General features: G+C 40.2%; 1 protein-coding gene across 2 annotated transcripts; it reads left to right on the forward strand.

Moving 5' to 3' along the window:
• Positions 1 to 53: 53 nt before the first annotated feature.
• LOC5500841 (prolyl endopeptidase) lies at positions 54 to 15290 on the forward strand. Of its 2 annotated transcripts, XM_048734721.1 has the most exons (22): positions 54 to 71; positions 126 to 445; positions 3491 to 3586; positions 4674 to 4842; positions 5145 to 5246; positions 5596 to 5658; positions 6781 to 6860; positions 7072 to 7187; positions 7513 to 7562; positions 8010 to 8105; positions 8686 to 8790; positions 10449 to 10553; positions 10669 to 10752; positions 11295 to 11408; positions 11780 to 11928; positions 12412 to 12528; positions 12904 to 12999; positions 13111 to 13158; positions 13714 to 13767; positions 14316 to 14472; positions 14892 to 14960; positions 15129 to 15290. In XM_048734721.1, exons 2-22 carry the CDS (start codon positions 240 to 242, stop codon positions 15192 to 15194), a joined length of 2142 nt encoding a protein of 713 aa, XP_048590678.1. In that variant the 5' UTR covers positions 54 to 71; positions 126 to 239; the 3' UTR covers positions 15195 to 15290. The 2 variants fall into 2 exon arrangements, with proteins under 2 accessions (XP_048590678.1, XP_048590677.1); XM_048734720.1 differs by lacking the exon at positions 54 to 71 and having other exon boundaries at positions 111 to 445.
• Positions 15291 to 19599: the final 4309 nt, after the last annotated feature.

Consider the following 19599-nt stretch of genomic DNA (forward strand, 5'->3'; position numbering starts at 1 on the left):
CGATCTTTGGAGTCATGGTTATTCTACCCCATCAGAAAAACAACATTCCTTTTGGATTGCATTTTCCTGCTAGCAGAGGCCTCTTTTCTCTGGAATACAGAGAAAAGGGGCCTCTGCTAGCAGGGAAGGATTGCATTAATGTTGCATTAGAATTTCATCAGACAAAAATAAGATATCGATTGCAATAAAAGTTTCAACACATAGTAGCATATAGCGGCCTGGTTACCTATTCATTCAACATGGCGGCCGCCGGTAAAATTTGTTATCCAAAAGTGAGAAGAGATTCACAGCATTTTGATGAATACCACGGGACAAAGATAGCAGAGCCATACATTTGGCTAGAAGATCCCGACTCCGATGAGACAAAAGCTTTTGTGAAAGCTCAGAATGATATCACATTGCCCTACTTGGCCGAATGCGAAGTGAGAGAAAAATTCAAAGACAGGTTTGTTGACTGTTGTTTTTGAATGACTTTAACAGAAGTGAAAAAGAATGATATAATGGGTTTGCTTTCACGTAACAGAATTATCTTCTCTTAAGCTGTAAGACTCCTTCAATCAAGTGATCCTCACCATCGCACGTGTTTGCCATCCATTTTCGTCATACCATTTGGCCCATTTTCCTAGCTGAATTGCCCCCCCCTTCCCCTCTGGTTCCTGTCGTAGATAATACTCTAAAGAGTTCCCTCAATCTGCCAGTCTTTAGTTTAAATTTAGTAAGATGCAGCCCACAAAAATATAGTCTCGCTAACGCCGCCAAGCGTGACGAGTTCAACGGCCGCGAGGGTGACTAACAAAACTAGTGAAATCTTATTCACCCCCCCTCCCCCATGGTCCTGGGGAAGGGTGGGGGAATAGACTTTGATGCTGTACAAAACAGAGAAAAGCCCCTCCCCCTGTTGTTTTTGAATGACTTTAACAGAAGTGAAAAAGAATGATATAATGGGTTTGCTTTCACGTAACAGAATTATCTTCTCTTAAGCTGTAAGACTCCTTCAATCAAGTGATCCTCACCATCACACGTGTTTGCCATCCATTTTCGTCATACCATTTGGCCCATTTTCCTAGCTAAATTGCCCCCCCCCCCCTTCCCCTCTGGTTCCTGTCGTAGATAATACTCTAAAGAGTTCCCTCAATCTGCCAGTCTTTAGTTTAAATTTAGTAAGATGCAGCCCACAAAAATATAGTCTCGCTAACGCCGCCAAGCGTGACGAGTTCAACGGCCGCGAGGGTGACTAACAAAACTAGTGAAATCTTATTCACCCCCCTCCCCCATGGTCCTGGGGAAGGGTGGGGGAATAGACTTTGATGCTGTACAAAACAGAGAAAAGCCCCCACCCCCTTGGGACAAAACTGCAGTCAAATTCCCCTGCAACAGTCATCTGAAAAAAGTCATTATCTTTTCAAGCCAGTACACACTTCAGTGAATTTGTACTAATAACTATGAAGATAACAGTAACCAAAAAAAAAGGAAAAATAAATTATGTTTAGTGTGGCGCTAGTTATAATCCATATTCATTTTTGCACATTTTGCCATGCAGCTTTTTACACACTGATACATGGAATTGCTTGCTACAGAAGAGAAAGAGTCTCAAACCAGAAACTGACATGACTTTTGCAAAGTGCATTTGTGATGTTATTCATTTGTTCCCAAGAAAACTGTCAATCTCCCCCCCCCCCCCCCCCCTCCCCTTCCTCGTAACAGATTCTTGTTCAAAAGTGCTCTAAACCTCCAAGTTAACCCAACACTTCCCCGGGACCATGGGGGTGGGGGTTTAAAATGATTAGTGTATTGTCATATCAGCATACTGCCAACTCCCCCCGTTTTACCAGGAGGTTTTTTTATCAAATCTCCTGGTCTCCCGGTTCTTCCTTAAATCTCTCGGTTTATGACAAAATTTTAATCAGTCGATTAAGTTAGATTTTTTACCCACAAAGTTCTGCAATTCTTATGGTTTGTATAATCCAAGTTTATGATGTTTTAAGAGTTTTTTTTATTTAAATAATCACTGAGCCTTTTGCAGGCATTTCATGTAGACCACAGGACTACTGCAAAAAGTTATCCAAAGTTCTCTAAAAAAATTATCAAATTGATATAAACTGAGATTGTACAGTTGTTATATCAATTGAATATATTCCGTTCCAGTTCCCCTACCCCTAAAAAATTTTTTTTTTAAGTCTGAGGGTTGGCAGGTATGTATCAGTAGTAGTGAAAAGGGACAAATTGTATATCCAGTCATTATGCATCCAAAAGGCTGATGCTTGCTTGTACACTCAATTCTGTCACTATTCTGTCTCTCAGTGGCTCAGCTGTTTTCAGTGGTACAGAGTGCAACCACGCCCTCTATCTCCAAAAAGCAGACTGCCCCCCCTTCCTGCCTAGAGGGGGAGGCCCTCTAGGCAAATCCTAGCTACGAACCCTGACTACAGCGTTGTTATTTCTTTCCAGTCACTCTTGCCATTTTCATCACCCATTAAGGGTGTACTGACATTAGTGTTGCTCAGTAACGACGTTGCTACTCTGGTGACGTTGAGCGCGCGCATGTACATAACAAGGAATTCGTCATTCCAAGCTTTCCTGAAGTAAAAGAAATAAAAGTATGCGTTTCAAGTTTCCAAAAATTGACTTTAAGTTGATCTCAGCCTTTTCGGGTGATGATATTTCCAATATTTTGTAAGAACGAAGGTTCAGCGAAGATTTAGTCAAGCCAACCTTTTTGAAGCCAAAGTTTTCAATTTTCACTATGCGCATGCTCAAACACCGAACGCTCACGCACACACTGAAAATCTTATTTCAAAGTAGCGCGCGCTGTATCATTATTTAAAAAAAACTTTTTCAATTTTCATCATCACATGACGGCTATCGTTCCTTTGCAGTGTAAATACCAGGAAACACTATTGAAATTTGTTTTTAAACTCCATTTCAATTTCATAATGTGCGATATCAGTGTGTCTGAGCAGTCTGAATGAGCACACGCAGGCTTTATTTCACTTCCGGTTCTGCATTTTCTAAAAAAAGCTTTTTTGTCGCCAAGTTATTTCAAAACGCAATATTTTTTCTGTGTTCCTTTTTATTAAATTCTCCTTATACAGCCAAACATGGATTTAGCGTTAATCTAACAGAAACCCAAATTATATCAAATAATCTGGATTTCAGGACCTTTGAAAAATCATAAAAAAACAATTACTAAATCATTTCTAAAATGCATGCTTGGCTTAATGTGCCCATCCCTCAAGATACATAAAACCTATTTAATATTTGTTTTCGAGCAATTTTACTTGAAATATTTGCTTTTATCTGTATCTATGACGTCACATTATGACGTCACTGGGTAACGTCATCATAATAGTCAGCACACTTGTGGTGGTCAACTTGGCAAATATCAGACACTTATGACTTTCTACAAAGCTTTTATGCTATATACAATTTTCCTCAGCAACAGATGTCAGTACACCCTTAAATCAAGTAAAACTGAATCACCCTTTTTCAGGCTCACTGAGTTGTGGGACTATCCCAAATATGGATGCCCATTCAAGCGTGGCTCTCGATACTTTTACTTTTACAACTCTGGACTTCAAAATCAAAGGTGAGAATTCTTGGACACTTGTTAGACATCCCTTCCTAAATCCAACAGAATCATGCAATGCATATTTTTAGTTTTATTTTCATTTTCACATAAAATCAGAAGAATTTTCAAAACCAAAGGTGAGAACTCACAACATGCTGCATAGCACAATTTGCTTGCCCTGTTTGTTTGATGCATCCTTATCTTGGTGTCTTAACCTACATTACTATTAGAAATAGTATCTTACCATTTAAGATAAAATGGTTCTCTTTGATATGCGACCAAGCGCTAAAGAGCTTGAAAGCTACCGTCACTAGAGATGATGGATAATTGTCATTTATCAATATTATCTTTAAATGTAGCGATAGCATTTATTAAATGTAACGACAGCATTTATTAAATGTAGCGACAGCATTTTTTAAATGTAGAGACAGCATTTTTTAATGTATGCACAGTGGTCTCTTATTAGACATACTGTACCCTCCGGAATCTGACTGAATCATGCAATGAATATTTTATTTTCATCTTTACATAAAATCTAAAGAATTTACTTGTACAATTACAGAACCTTAGTTCCAGATCAAAATAAAAAGGTTCAGATACTTTTTGTGATTCCGCCACTTGTTAAATTATAATAATTTAATCTCAAATATAATAATTTACAGCGCAACCAGTAAAGACATGAACACCTAAAATATGTGTGGAATGTTTATTGTCTTCTGTCGAATCAGACGCGAGAATTCAGACACTGAAACTTGTTGAGACATGTTTCTAGTTGACTGTTTGAATATCTTATGAGTGATTGGTCGGAACAAACATTCCATACATATTTCCGGTTTTTACGGTTTTCTTGGTTGTGCTGTAATCTTTAATATAGTCTCTGTCATGTCTTTTGGCCCTTAAGTCTCCCAAGAAATGGGAAAACCTAAATTTCTTAAGTATGCACATGCATATAAGCTTATGGGAAACGCAGCCAACCATAGGTCAAGTTTTCTCTTCCAGTTGTTACCACTGCCCAATATCTGTTTACATTACTTCTGCAAGTATTTAATTGGTGTAATCATTTTAATGATTACACCAAAAAGTACCTAAAAATCTCTCTTTTCAGTGTGTTGTATGTTCAGGAGTCACTGGATGGCGAAGCACACGTTTTCCTCGATCCAAACAAGATCAAAGAGGATGGGACTGCAGCTCTACGTGGGCATACTTTTTCCAAGGATGGAACCCTATTTGCATATTCACTCAGTCTGAGTGGATCAGACTGGGTTACAATAAAGGTGAGATCAGGGGGGGGGGGGGGGGGTGAACAGACCCTGCCCCCTATTTTCAGGGATTTTGCCAAAAAAATATGAAGAAGTATGGGGATATTTAAAAAAAACAAGGAATCCCCCCTCCCCCCTTATTGAAACTCCTTGATCTATCACTGGTGATGAGTGCAAAGTATCCACCAACATATTTCATAACATGTAATTTTCATGTCACTTTATTAATTTTATGGGATACCCACCAATCATCATCAGTTAAGTCAGGCCACTTTTAATGCCTCCTAATACTCAGGCTTTAATCATTTCCTAAATAGTTTATGAAGGTGGAGGGGGAAGAGGAACTCCCAGATTCCCTGGAAAGAGCCAAATTCACAAGTATGTCCTGGACACATGACAACAAAGGTCTATTTTATAATGTAAGTATTATGAGATGTAAGCATAGCATACATGAGCATAATTTCCTGACACACAACGACAATTGTCTATTTAAAAAAGTATCATGCCATATAAACATTAGTTATACTTTCCTGACACAAAACGACAAAGGTTTGTTTTATAAGCTTAATATTGTGTTAAATTAAGTGCACTTTCCTGGACACTTGAAAGGTCTATTTTATAAAGCAAGTATCTGGTTTTAAAGCACTCTTTCCTTCCCACTTATAGTGAAAGTATTGTGTACTCATTTTTTAAACTCCTATTTTATTCCCTTGCCCATGACTTGTTCAAGCTTGCTCTGATTTTAACTACATTTGTTTTGTTGGGCAGAAATACCCTACCAACAACAGCAAAGCAGATGGGACTGAAACAGACATGAATCTTGATCAGAAGGTATCAGGGTTTTAAGAGGATCACATCCAGGTTCAGGAGGGGGAAGGTTCACATCTTTGTGTAAAACGGGTGCAAGGAAAAGGCTTTTTTCAATGAAGGTTCTAAAAAAACCTAAGATGAGTTGTGGTAGAGGACCTGCTAACACCATGTTACGTGATTACTTTACTGATTGTTCTTAGCGATATATTTAGATGATTGACAACTCAATGATACTGTATTATATTACCTACTCCCATGTAGATCTGATCTCTCTCTTTTTGCGAATAAACTATTGAACACAACACGTAACCACTAAGCATACGTATGTCATATAAACATCACTGTGCATGTTTATATCTGTGCTAAATACTGCTGCGCATGTTTATGTCTTTGCTAAATACCACTGTGCATGTTTATGTCTGTACTAAATACCACTACGCATAGTTATGTCTGTGCTAAATACCACTGCGCATGTTTATGTCTGTGCTAAATACCACTGCGCATGTTTATATCCGTGCTAAATACCACTGCGCATGTTTATGTCTGTACTAAATACCACTGCGCATGTTTATGTCTGTGCTAAATACCACTGTGCATGTTTATGTCTGTGCTAAATACCACTGCGCATGTTTATGTCTGTACTAAATACCACTGCGCATACTTATGTCTGTGCTAAATACCACTGTGCATGTTTATATCTGTGCTAAATACCACTGTGCATGTTTATGTCTGTGCTAAATACCACTGTGCATGTTTATGTCTGTGCTAAACACCATTGCGCATGTTTATGTCTGTGCTAAATACCACTGTGCATAGTTATGTCTGTGCTAAATACCACTGCGCATAGTTATATCTGTGCTAAATACCACTGCTCATGTTTATGTCTGTGCTAAATACCACTGCGCATGTTTATGTCTGTGCTAAATACCACTGAGCATGTTTATGCCTGTGCTAAATACCACTGCGCATGTTTATATCTGTACTAAATACCACTGCGCATACTTATGTCTGTGCTAAATACCACTGCGCATGCTTATGTCTGTGCTAAACACCACTGCGTATGCTTATGGTAAAAAGTAAACTATTTCAAGCCCCCTTAAATTCCAATCTTTGCGACATGATGAAACATTGTTTTGGTTTTAGTTGTATTATCACATGTTGGGGACTAACCAGGGTGAAGATGTCCTTTGCTGTGAATTTCCTGAACATCCCAAGTGGCATATGTGAGTAACTTTTTATTAAATATTGTAAAACCTAACTTTCCTTGTTCTTTTTTTTTTTAATTTACTCTGTCAATTTTGATTGAGTGGACATGTGCCACTAATTACGATATAAAGTAAACTATTTCAAGCCTCCTGAATATAAACTGTAATTACTTATTGTGTGGGTAAACAAGGAATCTCACCAGATATCTTGTAATAAATGTTTTGGCAGAGGTGGAGAAGTAAGTGTCTGTGGAAGATATCTCATCATTACTCCAAGAGAGGGCTGTGATCCTGTCAACAGACTGTACTATTGTGACCTACAAAAGCTGCCCCATGGCATCACAGGTAAAGTACATCACTCCATTGTATTAATGGACTGTACAGTATCACAGATGAAATACAAATGTGAAAGAAATGTGCTTGGTGCTTTCAATAAATTACAGTATGGTATGTTACTTCTATAAGTACTGTATTTTAAAGTTTTGTTTTGTTCTTAGTAGACAATACACTATGCCCCTAATTTGGCAAGAGACGGACAGACTCATGAGAGGATGTCTTGAAATTGTACTATAATGTGACACAGGCTGTCAACCAATTAGAGCCTGTGTTCTACTAGCATTGTTGAATAAGATATTGTTTGCTGATAATAATTGTTATTGATTTTTTGTAGAGAAATTACCCTATGTCAAGGTTGTGGATAATTTTGATGCTGAATATGAGGTAACTTTTCTGTGCTGTAACAACACTGATAGCATATTAGACAACAATTATGCTCCCTGATCTGATTTTTTTTTTGCCATGGTCATCAAACAGTAATGCAAAGCAACAAGCATAGGCCTGTACCCCCACGAAGGTCCACTTTCGATTCCCAATGAATGGCTATTTGTAGACAAAACCACAAAATCATGAGCTAGATCACTCTGGTATGTAGCCAAATCTGACAATAAACGTCCCAGGGGGATACTGCAATGCATTTTGGGGATGGTCAGATTTTTATCAGAGACCTCATTCCATCCCCCCCCCCCCAGAAAAGTTATGTCCACTTTTATGGATTTTGCACGCCCCCAAGAAAAAGCCTGGGTACGGGCAATTTAAAAGTGTAAAAATATTTAATTCTAATTTAGAAATATTTTTTAGTTGAAATTTATGTTTGTTCTTCATTCTCAGTATATAACAAATGAAGGAACAGTGTTCACTTTCAAGACAAACCTAAACTCACCCCGATACAAGTTGATCAACATTGACCTGGAAAAGCCAGAAATGGTAAATATACATCTTTTTAATATCCCTAGCCATGCCCTGAAATAAATTGATCAACCATCAACCTTGAGAAGCCCGGAATGGTAATAACATATACATCCTCTGATGAGGGTAACCCCAAACTGAACTCGCTCCCATCACCTTGAAACTGGAAAAGCCACAAAGTGGTATTGTGTCTTCTAGTTTCTTTTGTCGTGATCTTCGGTCCCTCGTGGTATCCAATCTAAGGAACCAGTAAAGAAATTTCATCCAAAGCATATTTTGAGAAATATAGATCTCAGAATGTTGGCTAGAAAGCCCACAGTTAAATTCCCAAAAAAATAGACCCACCAAAAGGCTGCTGGAAAAAAAATCGTTTTGAAATGAAGAAAATGAGAGCAAAGGTATTGTCTTGGCTTATGGAAAGTTTCTGATTTAAAATGGTTTAGAAAAACACATATAAGTCTAGGAAAGGAAATAATTACTTTACAATCATTTTGGTGAAAGGAGGGCTGATGTAAAGTTGAATGGAAATTGCCAAAATAGTTTTTGATAGACATAAAATAATTTGTCAAAAGGATGTTTACATTTTTTTCCATTTCAGGAGAACTGGCAAACTTTAGTTGATCAAGACAGTGTTGATGTGCTGGAGTGGGCTTCCTGTGTTAGGAATGACCTATTAGTCCTGGGCTACTTGCATGATGTCAAGGTATGCTGTCAAGACACACTCATTCAATAACCCTTTCCGAGATTTATAGCATTGTTTTTTTACTTTTCTTACCCTAAATGTCTCAAACCTGGGAAAGACAAAGTTGAATGGATAAGAACTTAGTTAACACTGACCACTTAGTTAACACTGACCGCTTAGTTAACTGACTGCTTAGTTAACACTGACCTCTTAGTTAACACTGACTGCTTAGTTAATACTGGCCGCTTAGTTAACACTGACTGCTTAGTTAATACTGACCGCTTAGTTAACACTGACCACTTAGTTAACACTGTCGCTCAGTTAACACTGAACTCTTAGTTACCACTGGCCGCATAGTTAGCATTGACTGCTTAGTTACCACTGACTGCTTAGTTAACACTGTCGCTCAGTTAACACTGAACACTTAGTTACCACTGGCCGCTTAGTTACCACTTGGCCGCTTTACCACTGGCCGCATAGTTAGCATTGACTGCTTAGTTACCACTGACTGCTTAGTTAACACTGTCGCTCAGTTAACACTGAACACTTAGTTACCACTGGCCGCTTAGTTACCACTGGCCGCTTAGTTACCACTGACCACTTAGTTAACACTGACTGCTCAGTTAATACTGACTGCTTAGTTACCACATGTCGCTTAGTTAATACTGACCGCTTAGTTAACACTGACCGCTTAGTTAACACTGACCACTTAGTTAACACTTACCACTTAGTTAACAATGACTGCTTAGTTAATACTGACCGCTTAGTTAACACTGACCGCTCAGTTAACATTGACCGCTTAGTTAACACTGACCACTTAGTTAACACTTACCACTTTGTTAACAATGACTGCTTAGTTAATACTGACTGCTTAGTTAACACTGACCGCTTAGTTAACACTGACCGCTTAGTTAACAATGACTGCTTAGTTAATACTGGCCGCTTAGTTAACACTGGCCGCTTAGTTAACACTGACCGCTTAGTTAAAAATGACTGCTTAGTTAATACTGGCCGCTTAGTTAACACTGACCTCTTAGTTAACACTGACCGCTTAGTTAACACTGACCGCTTAGTTAATACTGACCACTTAGTCAATACTGACCACTTAGTTAACACTGACTGCTTAGTTACCACTGGCTGCTTAGTTAACACTGACCGCTTAGTTAACACTGACCATTTAGTTACCACTGGCTGCTTAGTTAACACTGACCACTTAGTTAACACTGGCTGCTTAGTTAACACTGACTGCTTAGTTAACACTGACCGCTGAGTTTATGCTGACCGTCTTCTCCACCAGAGTGTGCTCCACCTCCACGCTCTAACTTCCGGCGATACCACTGGTCGCATAGTTAGCATCAACTGCTTAGTTAACACTGACCGCTTAGTTAACACTGACCATTTAGTTACCACTGGCTGCTGAGTTAACACTGACCACTTAGTTAACACTGGCTGCTTAGTTAATATTGACCACTTAGTTAACACTGGCTGCTTAGTTAACACTGACCGCTGTGTTACTACTGACTGCTTAGTTACCACTGGTCGCTTAGTTAATACTGACCACTTAGTTAACACTGACCGCTTAGTTAACTGACTGTTTAGTTAACACTGACCTCTTAGTTAACACTGGCTGCTTAGATAACACTGACCGCTTAGTTACCACTGACCGTGTTCTCCACCAGAGTGTGCTCCACCTTCACGCTCTCACTTCCGGCGATCATCTCGTGAACCTCCCTCTTGATATCGGCTCCGTGGTTGGGTTCTCTGGCGAGAAGGAAGATACCGAGGTATGTAAACATTTTGACATCATTTAAGTTCACAGACCTTGTAATAAAATTTAAAGATTTTATTAATTGAAACAGGTAAGAAGATGTTATTTTGTCCTGTCATATGTCTCCCTAGATATTCTACCAATTCACTTCATTCCTGACCCCTGGTACCATCTACCATTGCGACTTGTCAGACCAGAACAGAATACAACCAAAGGTAAACCTAGAAAGACTCAATCAAACTCGGAAGAAACCCCAGGGCGGACAGTGGAGGCATTTTGTTTTATTTTCCATCAGCCAAAATTATACTTACATGCCTTTACAGGCGCTGCAGCCATAGCCTTCAATATGTGATTACAACCAACCTACCACTGGCTTAAAAATCTGCAACAGCAACGTTATAGCATTTATCCAGGAGCGGAGCCATTCACCTGAATTTGTGCCTTAAAGGGACGCTTGCACTGGTAAAAGATAGTAAACAGTTAGAATCATACATAGCGATTAAAATAGCCATCCAGGTTTATGATATGGCGTTTGGTCTTTCAGACAAATACAATATTTTGGTTTGAATGTCTCACATCGATTTGAAATGGATTGAAAATAGCACAGGGTGTACATTTACTCAAACCTTAACCTTCCATCTCACTGAAAATTGTTGTGCCTTCTTTGTCTACTGAAGTTCGTTTTTGTTTTGCTTCTTTACGTTGTGGTAAAGAAGCAAGGGAGTAATGAGTGTTATGCTGTTGTTGCTGTTTTTAGGTGTTTAGAGAGATCAAAGTCAAGGATTTCGATGCGTCCTTGTTCGAGACAGAGCAAGTGTTCTATGAAAGCAAAGATGGCACCAAAATACCAATGTTCCTTGTTCACAAAAAGGTATTTTTAGCTGGTTCTTATTGAGAATTTAGCACGGTAAAGATATCTCATTCAGGCCTTTCTTTTATGAAAAAAAGAACAGTGGCTGTCATTAATTACATAGGTTAAATATCATTCTTTCCATGACATTTTCATGTCTCTTGGTATTGAACATTTATCTTTCTTAAACTTTTTTTTTCAAAAAGAATGTTTTTTTTTTATTTGAACTTATTCTTTTCTTTTTCGAGGGCGCTTGAAAGGGAAATTTTAGCCTATAAGGTTTCAGTATGTGCGTTTCTCGCATCCCTATTAGCTAGCTTTCAAAGACGTTTACGTTGTTCACACTCCTCGCGCGGAGATTTCTGACCTGAATACAATTCTGTCCTCCACAGGGTATCACGCTGGACTCTAGCCACCCAGCCTATCTCTATGGTTACGGAGGCTTCAACATTTCCATCACGCCGTCTTTCAGTGTATCACGCATAATTTACATGCAGAACTTGGGTGGAGTCGTGGCGATAGCGAACATTAGAGGGGGAGGGTAAGTCAGTATCGTCACATAATATACATGTAAAACTTGGGTGGAGTGGTGGCGATAGCGAACATTAGAGGGGGAGGGTAAGTCAGTATCATCACATAATATATATGCAGAACTTGGGTGGAATCGTGGCGATAGCGAACATTAGAGGGGGTGGGTAAGTCAGTATCGTCACATAATATATATGCAAATCTTGGGTGGATAGCGTACCTTTGAGGGTTCTTAGTGTATGTCACGCAATGTTTCACGGAAACTCTAAGATTCGCTGCTAATCAGTCTAGCGATGCTTATTCCAAGTAATTATTCCCAGTTACTTGTAAAGATATATAGTTTGGTTTCCATGCGCGTTTTGAAAAAGGCGTTGAACTCAAAGGACCCTGTGTTTATTGTATTCCCTGCCTCCACGACGCCTGCGCAAGCCATCTATTTTTCTACACTTTATTTTTGGCCTTTTAGTTATGCCATTTATTTTTCTTGTATTTAAAGGGAATACGGAGAGGACTGGCACCAGGCCGGGATGTTGGGCAACAAGCAGAATGTTTTTGATGACTTCCAGGCCGCAGCCAACTACCTCATCAGCCACGAGTACACCGAGCCCAAGCGGTAATAGCCGAATTACTTGAACAGAATTGTGTCAAGGCACATTCTAACGGATGGTCGTTGGCCAATTCCCTTGGTGGGGGGGGGGGGGGGGGGGGGGGGAAACGGCGTCATCAGTCATTTTGATCCAAAGATCAGTCAATGAGATTCAGGAATCAGTCAGTGTGAATCAGAGATCAATTAATTTGATTGAGAGATCAGCCAATGCGACTTATCCAGAGATCAGTCTTTGTGATCTAGAAGTCAGTTGGTATGATCTAGAGATCAGTAAATGCGATCTTGAAATCAGTCGTTGTCATCCAGATATCCTACGATGCAGTCTCTGCCTCTGCCCTTTTCTAGGAATAAACCTTTTTTGGTTTGCTATTTTTTCTCTAGGCTGACTATCTGCGGTGGCTCCAATGGCGGTCTGCTTGTCTGCGCATGCGCTAACCAAGCGCCTGAGCTGTTTGGTTGTATTATCGCCCAAGTGCCGTAAGTGAGGGGGCCTGGGCACTAACCATGTTAATTTCGGATTGACTCTCGTCACCTTTACACGCGACTGCCGTCCATTGCACCCATTTATTCGATATTTTAATTAAACAGGGTGACAGACATGCTGAAATTTCAGAAGTTCACCATAGGACACGCATGGTAAGGTCGCATCCCCTCTTGGCGGCGAAAAAGTGGTTGGTTTTTATTAAGGAACCTTCAAATACTATTCTTTTTCCATATAATACCTATGACTGCGTAGCCCCCCCCCCCCCCCCCCCCCCCCCCTTGGCAAATCCTGGGGACGCGCCTGCCACCCTTTCTATAGCGGCAATCTCCTGATTCCAAAATCATCAGTCAACCAAATTATATATACTGTATTTACTACTTCTATTAACAGGCCAAACAATTTGTTGTTTGATTGAAGCACTATTTGGTGACAATAATGACAATAGAGGTAATAGTTTGTAGTTGATGAAAAGAGAACGGTCTTGTCTTATTTGTATCTAGACACACTTAATGAATGTTTTAAGTTAGTTTTAGATATTTGGTGGCAGCTAAAGTTTTTTCCTTTAAAAAAAACTTTAATCTCTTTTTTCCTGGGTGGTCGCTTAAAAGAGGTAAAATAATATTTGCTCGGTTGCTTAGTTAAGAAGAAGTCACAAATGTGTTTTATTTACAATGTACTTTAAGGAAAAGCTCTCATGATATTTTTAGGACGACGGATTTTGGATGTTCTGACAAGAAGGAGGAGTTTGAATGGCTGATAAAGTAAGTCACTTTTATAGTAACTGAATTTACAGCGTCATCATTATCACCACAAAAAGCAGCCATTTCACTATCGAAAAGACCAGAAAAAAGTTTCTCTTTTAGTATCAGACGCTCGTAGAAGATTTTTCATGTCTTATATTGTAATTGTTATTATATCGTATTATTATTTTGCAATTGTTGTAATAATGATTCTACTTTACAATGCCTCTGGGGGCACGCCCGTAGGCTGTGGGTGTAGGGGCACACATCTTCTATTTCCTTCTTTTTTGGAGGAGAATTTAAAAAAATAACTCCAAAAACGTTCTTGACGACTCAATGCAAATGCAACCTGAGAAATGGAAATGCGGCTTCTATTTACTAATATATAAACTATGGTTACACTCATTTTTTAAAAGAACGTCTAATTTTCAGTTGAGGCTGGGCCGTTCTTATTTTTGGGACATTTTAAGGCTGAATATGTTCTTAACGATGTTCTTAGTGTATATAAGAATATAATGCCCAATGAATTATGAGGAAGAGAATCGTGAACTACTATTTCCCCCAATCAGATACTCGCCTTTACACAACATCAAGGTCCCGGATAATGGGGCCCAGTATCCCCCTCTCATGCTACTGACCGCTGACCATGATGACCGCGTTGTGCCACTTCATTCGTTCAAATTCATCGCCGAGCTGCAACACGTAATGGGTAGTCAAGACAACCAGGTGAGTTTCCGCTGACTCAGTGGTTTCATGTTCATCTAGATTGTGATACAATAGCAGAAGAGTCGGCCGATCTAATGATTGAGCTTATCACGTGGTAAAGCTGACCTCATCACGTGGTTTGTCTGATCATGTGGTTATGCTGATCACACGGCAGTGCCGTAGCAGGCCTCGAACTTTTTTTTTTTTGGGGGGGGGAAGGGAGAGGCACGATAGAGAATCATTAAAGAAAATATTGGAGGCACAGCTACCCCTGTTATTGCCATTTCCTTATAATATTTCAAAGAAATTGGGAGGTCGTGTCCCCAGTGCCCCATCCCCTGCTACGGCCATGCACAATGTCGATACTTTGTTCGCGTGCTTGTTATCACTCGATTACATGCTATGCTTTATGGAGCTCATGATCTCTTGCATCTTTATAGATCAATCCTCTCCTGATCCGTATCGATACCGAGGCCGGGCATGGACACGGTAAACCAACCGCTAAGGTGGTAAGTAATACTGTCTTGGCTTCTGTGTACTTCCTATAATACCACGAAAACCATCTAGCTTTGGAAAACTTGTCGAACGAAACTGCTTCCATTCTTGCACCGTGATAAACCATCATTTGGTTGACACAGTAGCGTACGTCACAATGGCATTCTATTTTTTTTTTCCAGATCGAGGAGTGTGCTGATACGTATGCCTTCGTCGCTCGCAGTGTGGGCGCCAACTGGCAAGATTAACCAACTGGCAAGATTAACCAACTGGCGAGATTAACCAACTGGCGAGATTAACCAAGTGGCAAGATTAACCAACTGGCGAGATTAACCAAGTGGCAAGATTAACCAACTGGCAAGATTAACCAACTGGCGAGATTAACCAACTGGCGAGATTAACCAAGTGACAAGATTAACCAAGTGGCGAGATTAACCAACTGGCGAGATTAACCAAGTGGCGAGATTAACCAACTGGCGAGATTAACCAAGTGGCAAGATTAACCAACTGGCAAGATTAACCAACTGGCAAGATTAACCAACTGGCAAGATTAACCAACTGGCAAGATTAACCAACTGGCGAGATTAACCAAGTGGCAAGATTAATCAAGTGGCGAGATTAACCAAGTGGCAAGATTAATCAAGTGGCAAGATTAACCAAGTGGCAAGATTAACCAAGTGGCAAGATTAACCAAGTGGCAAGATTAACCAACTGGCAAGATTAACCAACTGGCGAGATTAACCAACTGGCGAGATTAACCAACTGGCGAGATTAACCAACTGGCGAGATTAACCAAGTGGCAAGATTAACCAACTGGCAAGATTAACCAACTGGCGAGATTAACCAAGTGGCAAGATTAACCAACTGGCAAGATTAACCAACTGGCGAGATTAACCAACTGGCGAGATTAACCAAGTGACAAGATTAACCAAGTGGCGAGATTAACCAACTGGCGAGATTAACCAAGTGGCGAGATTAACCAACTGGCGAGATTAACCAAGTGGCAAGATTAACCAACTGGCAAGATTAACCAACTGGCAAGATTAACCAACTGGCAAGATTAACCAACTGGCAAGATTAACCAACTGGCGAGATTAACCAACTGGCGAGATTAACCAAGTGACAAGATTAACCAAGTGGCGAGATTAACCAACTGGCGAGATTAACCAAGTGGCGAGATTAACCAACTGGCGAGATTAACCAAGTGGCAAGATTAACCAACTGGCAAGATTAACCAACTGGCAAGATTAACCAACTGGCAAGATTAACCAACTGGCAAGATTAACCAACTGGCGAGATTAACCAAGTGGCAAGATTAATCAAGTGGCGAGATTAACCAAGTGGCAAGATTAATCAAGTGGCAAGATTAACCAAGTGGCAAGATTAACCAAGTGGCAAGATTAACCAAGTGGCAAGATTAACCAACTGGCAAGATTAACCAACTGGCGAGATTAACCAACTGGCGAGATTAACCAACTGGCGAGATTAACCAACTGGCGAGATTAACCAAGTGGCAAGATTAACCAACTGGCAAGATTAACCAACTGGCGAGATTAACCAAGTGGCAAGATTAACCAACTGGCAAGATTAACCAACTGGCGAGATTAACCAAGTGGCAAGATTAACCAACTGGCGAGATTAACCAAGTGGCAAGATTAACCAACTGGCAAGATTAACCAACTGGCGAGATTAACCAACTGGCGAGATTAACCAAGTGACAAGATTAACCAAGTGGCGAGATTAACCAACTGGCGAGATTAACCAAGTGGCGAGATTAACCAACTGGCGAGATTAACCAAGTGGCAAGATTAACCAACTGGCAAGATTAACCAACTGGCAAGATTAACCAACTGGCAAGATTAACCAACTGGCAAGATTAACCAACTGGCGAGATTAACCAAGTGGCAAGATTAATCAAGTGGCGAGATTAACCAAGTGGCAAGATTAATCAAGTGGCAAGATTAACCAAGTGGCAAGATTAACCAAGTGGCAAGATTAACCAAGTGGCAAGATTAACCAACTGGCAAGATTAACCAACTGGCGAGATTAACCAACTGGCGAGATTAACCAACTGGCGAGATTAACCAACTGGCGAGATTAACCAAGTGGCAAGATTAACCAACTGGCAAGATTAACCAACTGGCGAGATTAACCAAGTGGCAAGATTAACCAACTGGCAAGATTAACCAACTGGCGAGATTAACCAAGTGACAAGATTAACCAAGTGGCGAGATTAACCAACTGGCGAGATTAACCAAGTGGCGAGATTAACCAACTGGCGAGATTAACCAAGTGGCAAGATTAACCAACTGGCAAGATTAACCAACTGGCAAGATTAACCAACTGGCAAGATTAACCAACTGGCAAGATTAACCAACTGGCGAGATTAACCAAGTGGCAAGATTAATCAAGTGGCGAGATTAACCAAGTGGCAAGATTAATCAAGTGGCAAGATTAACCAAGTGGCAAGATTAACCAAGTGGCAAGATTAACCAAGTGGCAAGATTAACCAACTGGCAAGATTAACCAACTGGCGAGATTAACCAACTGGCGAGATTAACCAAGTGGCAAGATTAACCAAGTGGCAAGATTAACCAAGTGGCAAGATTAACCAACTGGCAAGATTAACCAACTGGCGAGATTAACCAACTGGCGAGATTAACCAAGTGACAAGATTAACCAAGTGGCGAGATTAACCAAGTGGCGAGATTAACCAAGTGGCGAGATTAACCAACTGGCGAGATTAACCAAGTGGCAAGATTAACCAACTGGCAAGATTAACCAACTGGCAAGATTAACCAACTGGCAAGATTAACCAACTGGCAAGATTAACCAACTGGCGAGATTAACCAAGTGGCAAGATTAATCAAGTGGCAAGATTAATCAAGTGGCGAGATTAACCAAGTGGCAAGATTAATCAAGTGGCAAGATTAACCAAGTGGCAAGATTAACCAAGTGGCAAGATTAACCATACCCAGAAGCCTTAAAGTAGGGGTCGGGTTGAACCCTCTTTATTAAAGGGAAGGGTCGAGATGAACCTTCTTCATGGAAAAGGGAGAGTGTTCAGGATGACCCTCGAAGGGAGATGGGTAAGGATAGCGCTTTTCTTGGGTAGAGGGGTGAGGTTTAAAGCCCAATCTTAAAAAAAACAATTCGCCATTTTTTTATTTATGCATATTATCATTAGCTATCTTTCCAATAGATTGTCTTTGCCAGTCCATACTCTGTCCAAGCCATTGAAAGTAACCATTATAATTTCTGTAAATAAAGACTGTCTGCCTGAGAATAATGGGCAATGTATCCAATTGAGTACGCAAATAAAGGACTCTCAGTCACAAACCAACATTAGCGTCTGATTCAATCTCTTTTTCTTTATTATCGTTATCTATTTTACCCTGGTTCCAAAGTCTTCTTCCTTCTCTTTTTTTTCTCCCTGTTAAATGGCTCGTCTTTAGTTGTTGTCGCCGTTGTCACGGCTCGTCAGTAGTGAAACTTGGAGCCTCTGGAACCAGGATAATCTATTAAGGAATCTCTTTCCTAGACGTGACTCATTTTACACATATGACAACTTGTTTCCCGACGAAGGACGGTGACCAGAGTTAGAGTATATTTGTAACGTTTGAATTTCTTATGCAAGCTCAAGTCAAGGGCTGATATAGGATTTCTCGAAAAAGGGGGGGGGGCACCAATATATAAAACAGACGGAAGGGGGGTGTAGCCCCCCCCCCGACCCCTCTTTACAAAGTAGGGAATTCTGAACTTCCAGTTTTCCCCCCTGTCTATAGATGTATTTTCTAAAAGGGTCTTTTTCAGTCGTTTTGTCATCCTTGCGCGTGAAGGAGTGCGTTTTCATCTGCTGATTTGGGAAGCGGTTACGATATCTTCGATCCAAATTAATAAATGAAAAGCCGGACTTTATTTCTAGATACTTATATTTGGTGAAAACAATAACAAAGGTTTTGCTGATTAGTCTATGCGATTTCCTCATAAGAAAAAAAAGCTATATAAAATGTTTTCCGCGTGCTGTCTTTCAGAGCCAGACCTTACCACAACTCTTAAGACGTGTGCATGAGCCCAAGGTTACGCGATTTTACCGCTGTTTTCAGCGCAGTGTTTTCCGCGCGCTGCTTTCCACCCCCCCCCCCCCCCTTGATCCAGGGTAAGGACATAACCTGTCCGTAAAATACGTCGTGGCGTAAACAAATTGACCACAAATTAAAAGAGCCCTTGTCACTTACATCTTTGTTTTACTGCTTTCATTCCATACTGGAAAAGAAATTAAATGAAGAAATTTCGAAATTCCATGCAAGTCAACAGCATTTTTATTATAGTTTGCTTGATTATTTTTTTGGACGGCACTTGCAAATGACCAGCCTCTGATGTAACCTTGTTTCCTTGTTGCGCTTAGCTCGAGGTGGACATGCAAAAATTCTTACGTGCTCTTCAAAGAGTTGTGTAACATGATTGAGTATTGTTAGCAAGTGTCCCAAAGCAAAGTGTCATAAAGCAAAGCGGAGATAAATCACTACCAGATTTGATAGACATTGCGCTTGTTGATTAAATTAACCCAATATATATTTACCCTCTTTGGTGTTTATGACGTCATCTTTCCCACTGATCTTCCCGTTACTACGTGGGAATTTATGCGCTCGG

The sequence above is a fragment of the Nematostella vectensis genome, chromosome 11, assembly GCF_932526225.1.
Source record: "Nematostella vectensis chromosome 11, jaNemVect1.1, whole genome shotgun sequence".
NCBI classification, from domain to species: domain Eukaryota; kingdom Metazoa; phylum Cnidaria; class Anthozoa; order Actiniaria; family Edwardsiidae; genus Nematostella; species Nematostella vectensis.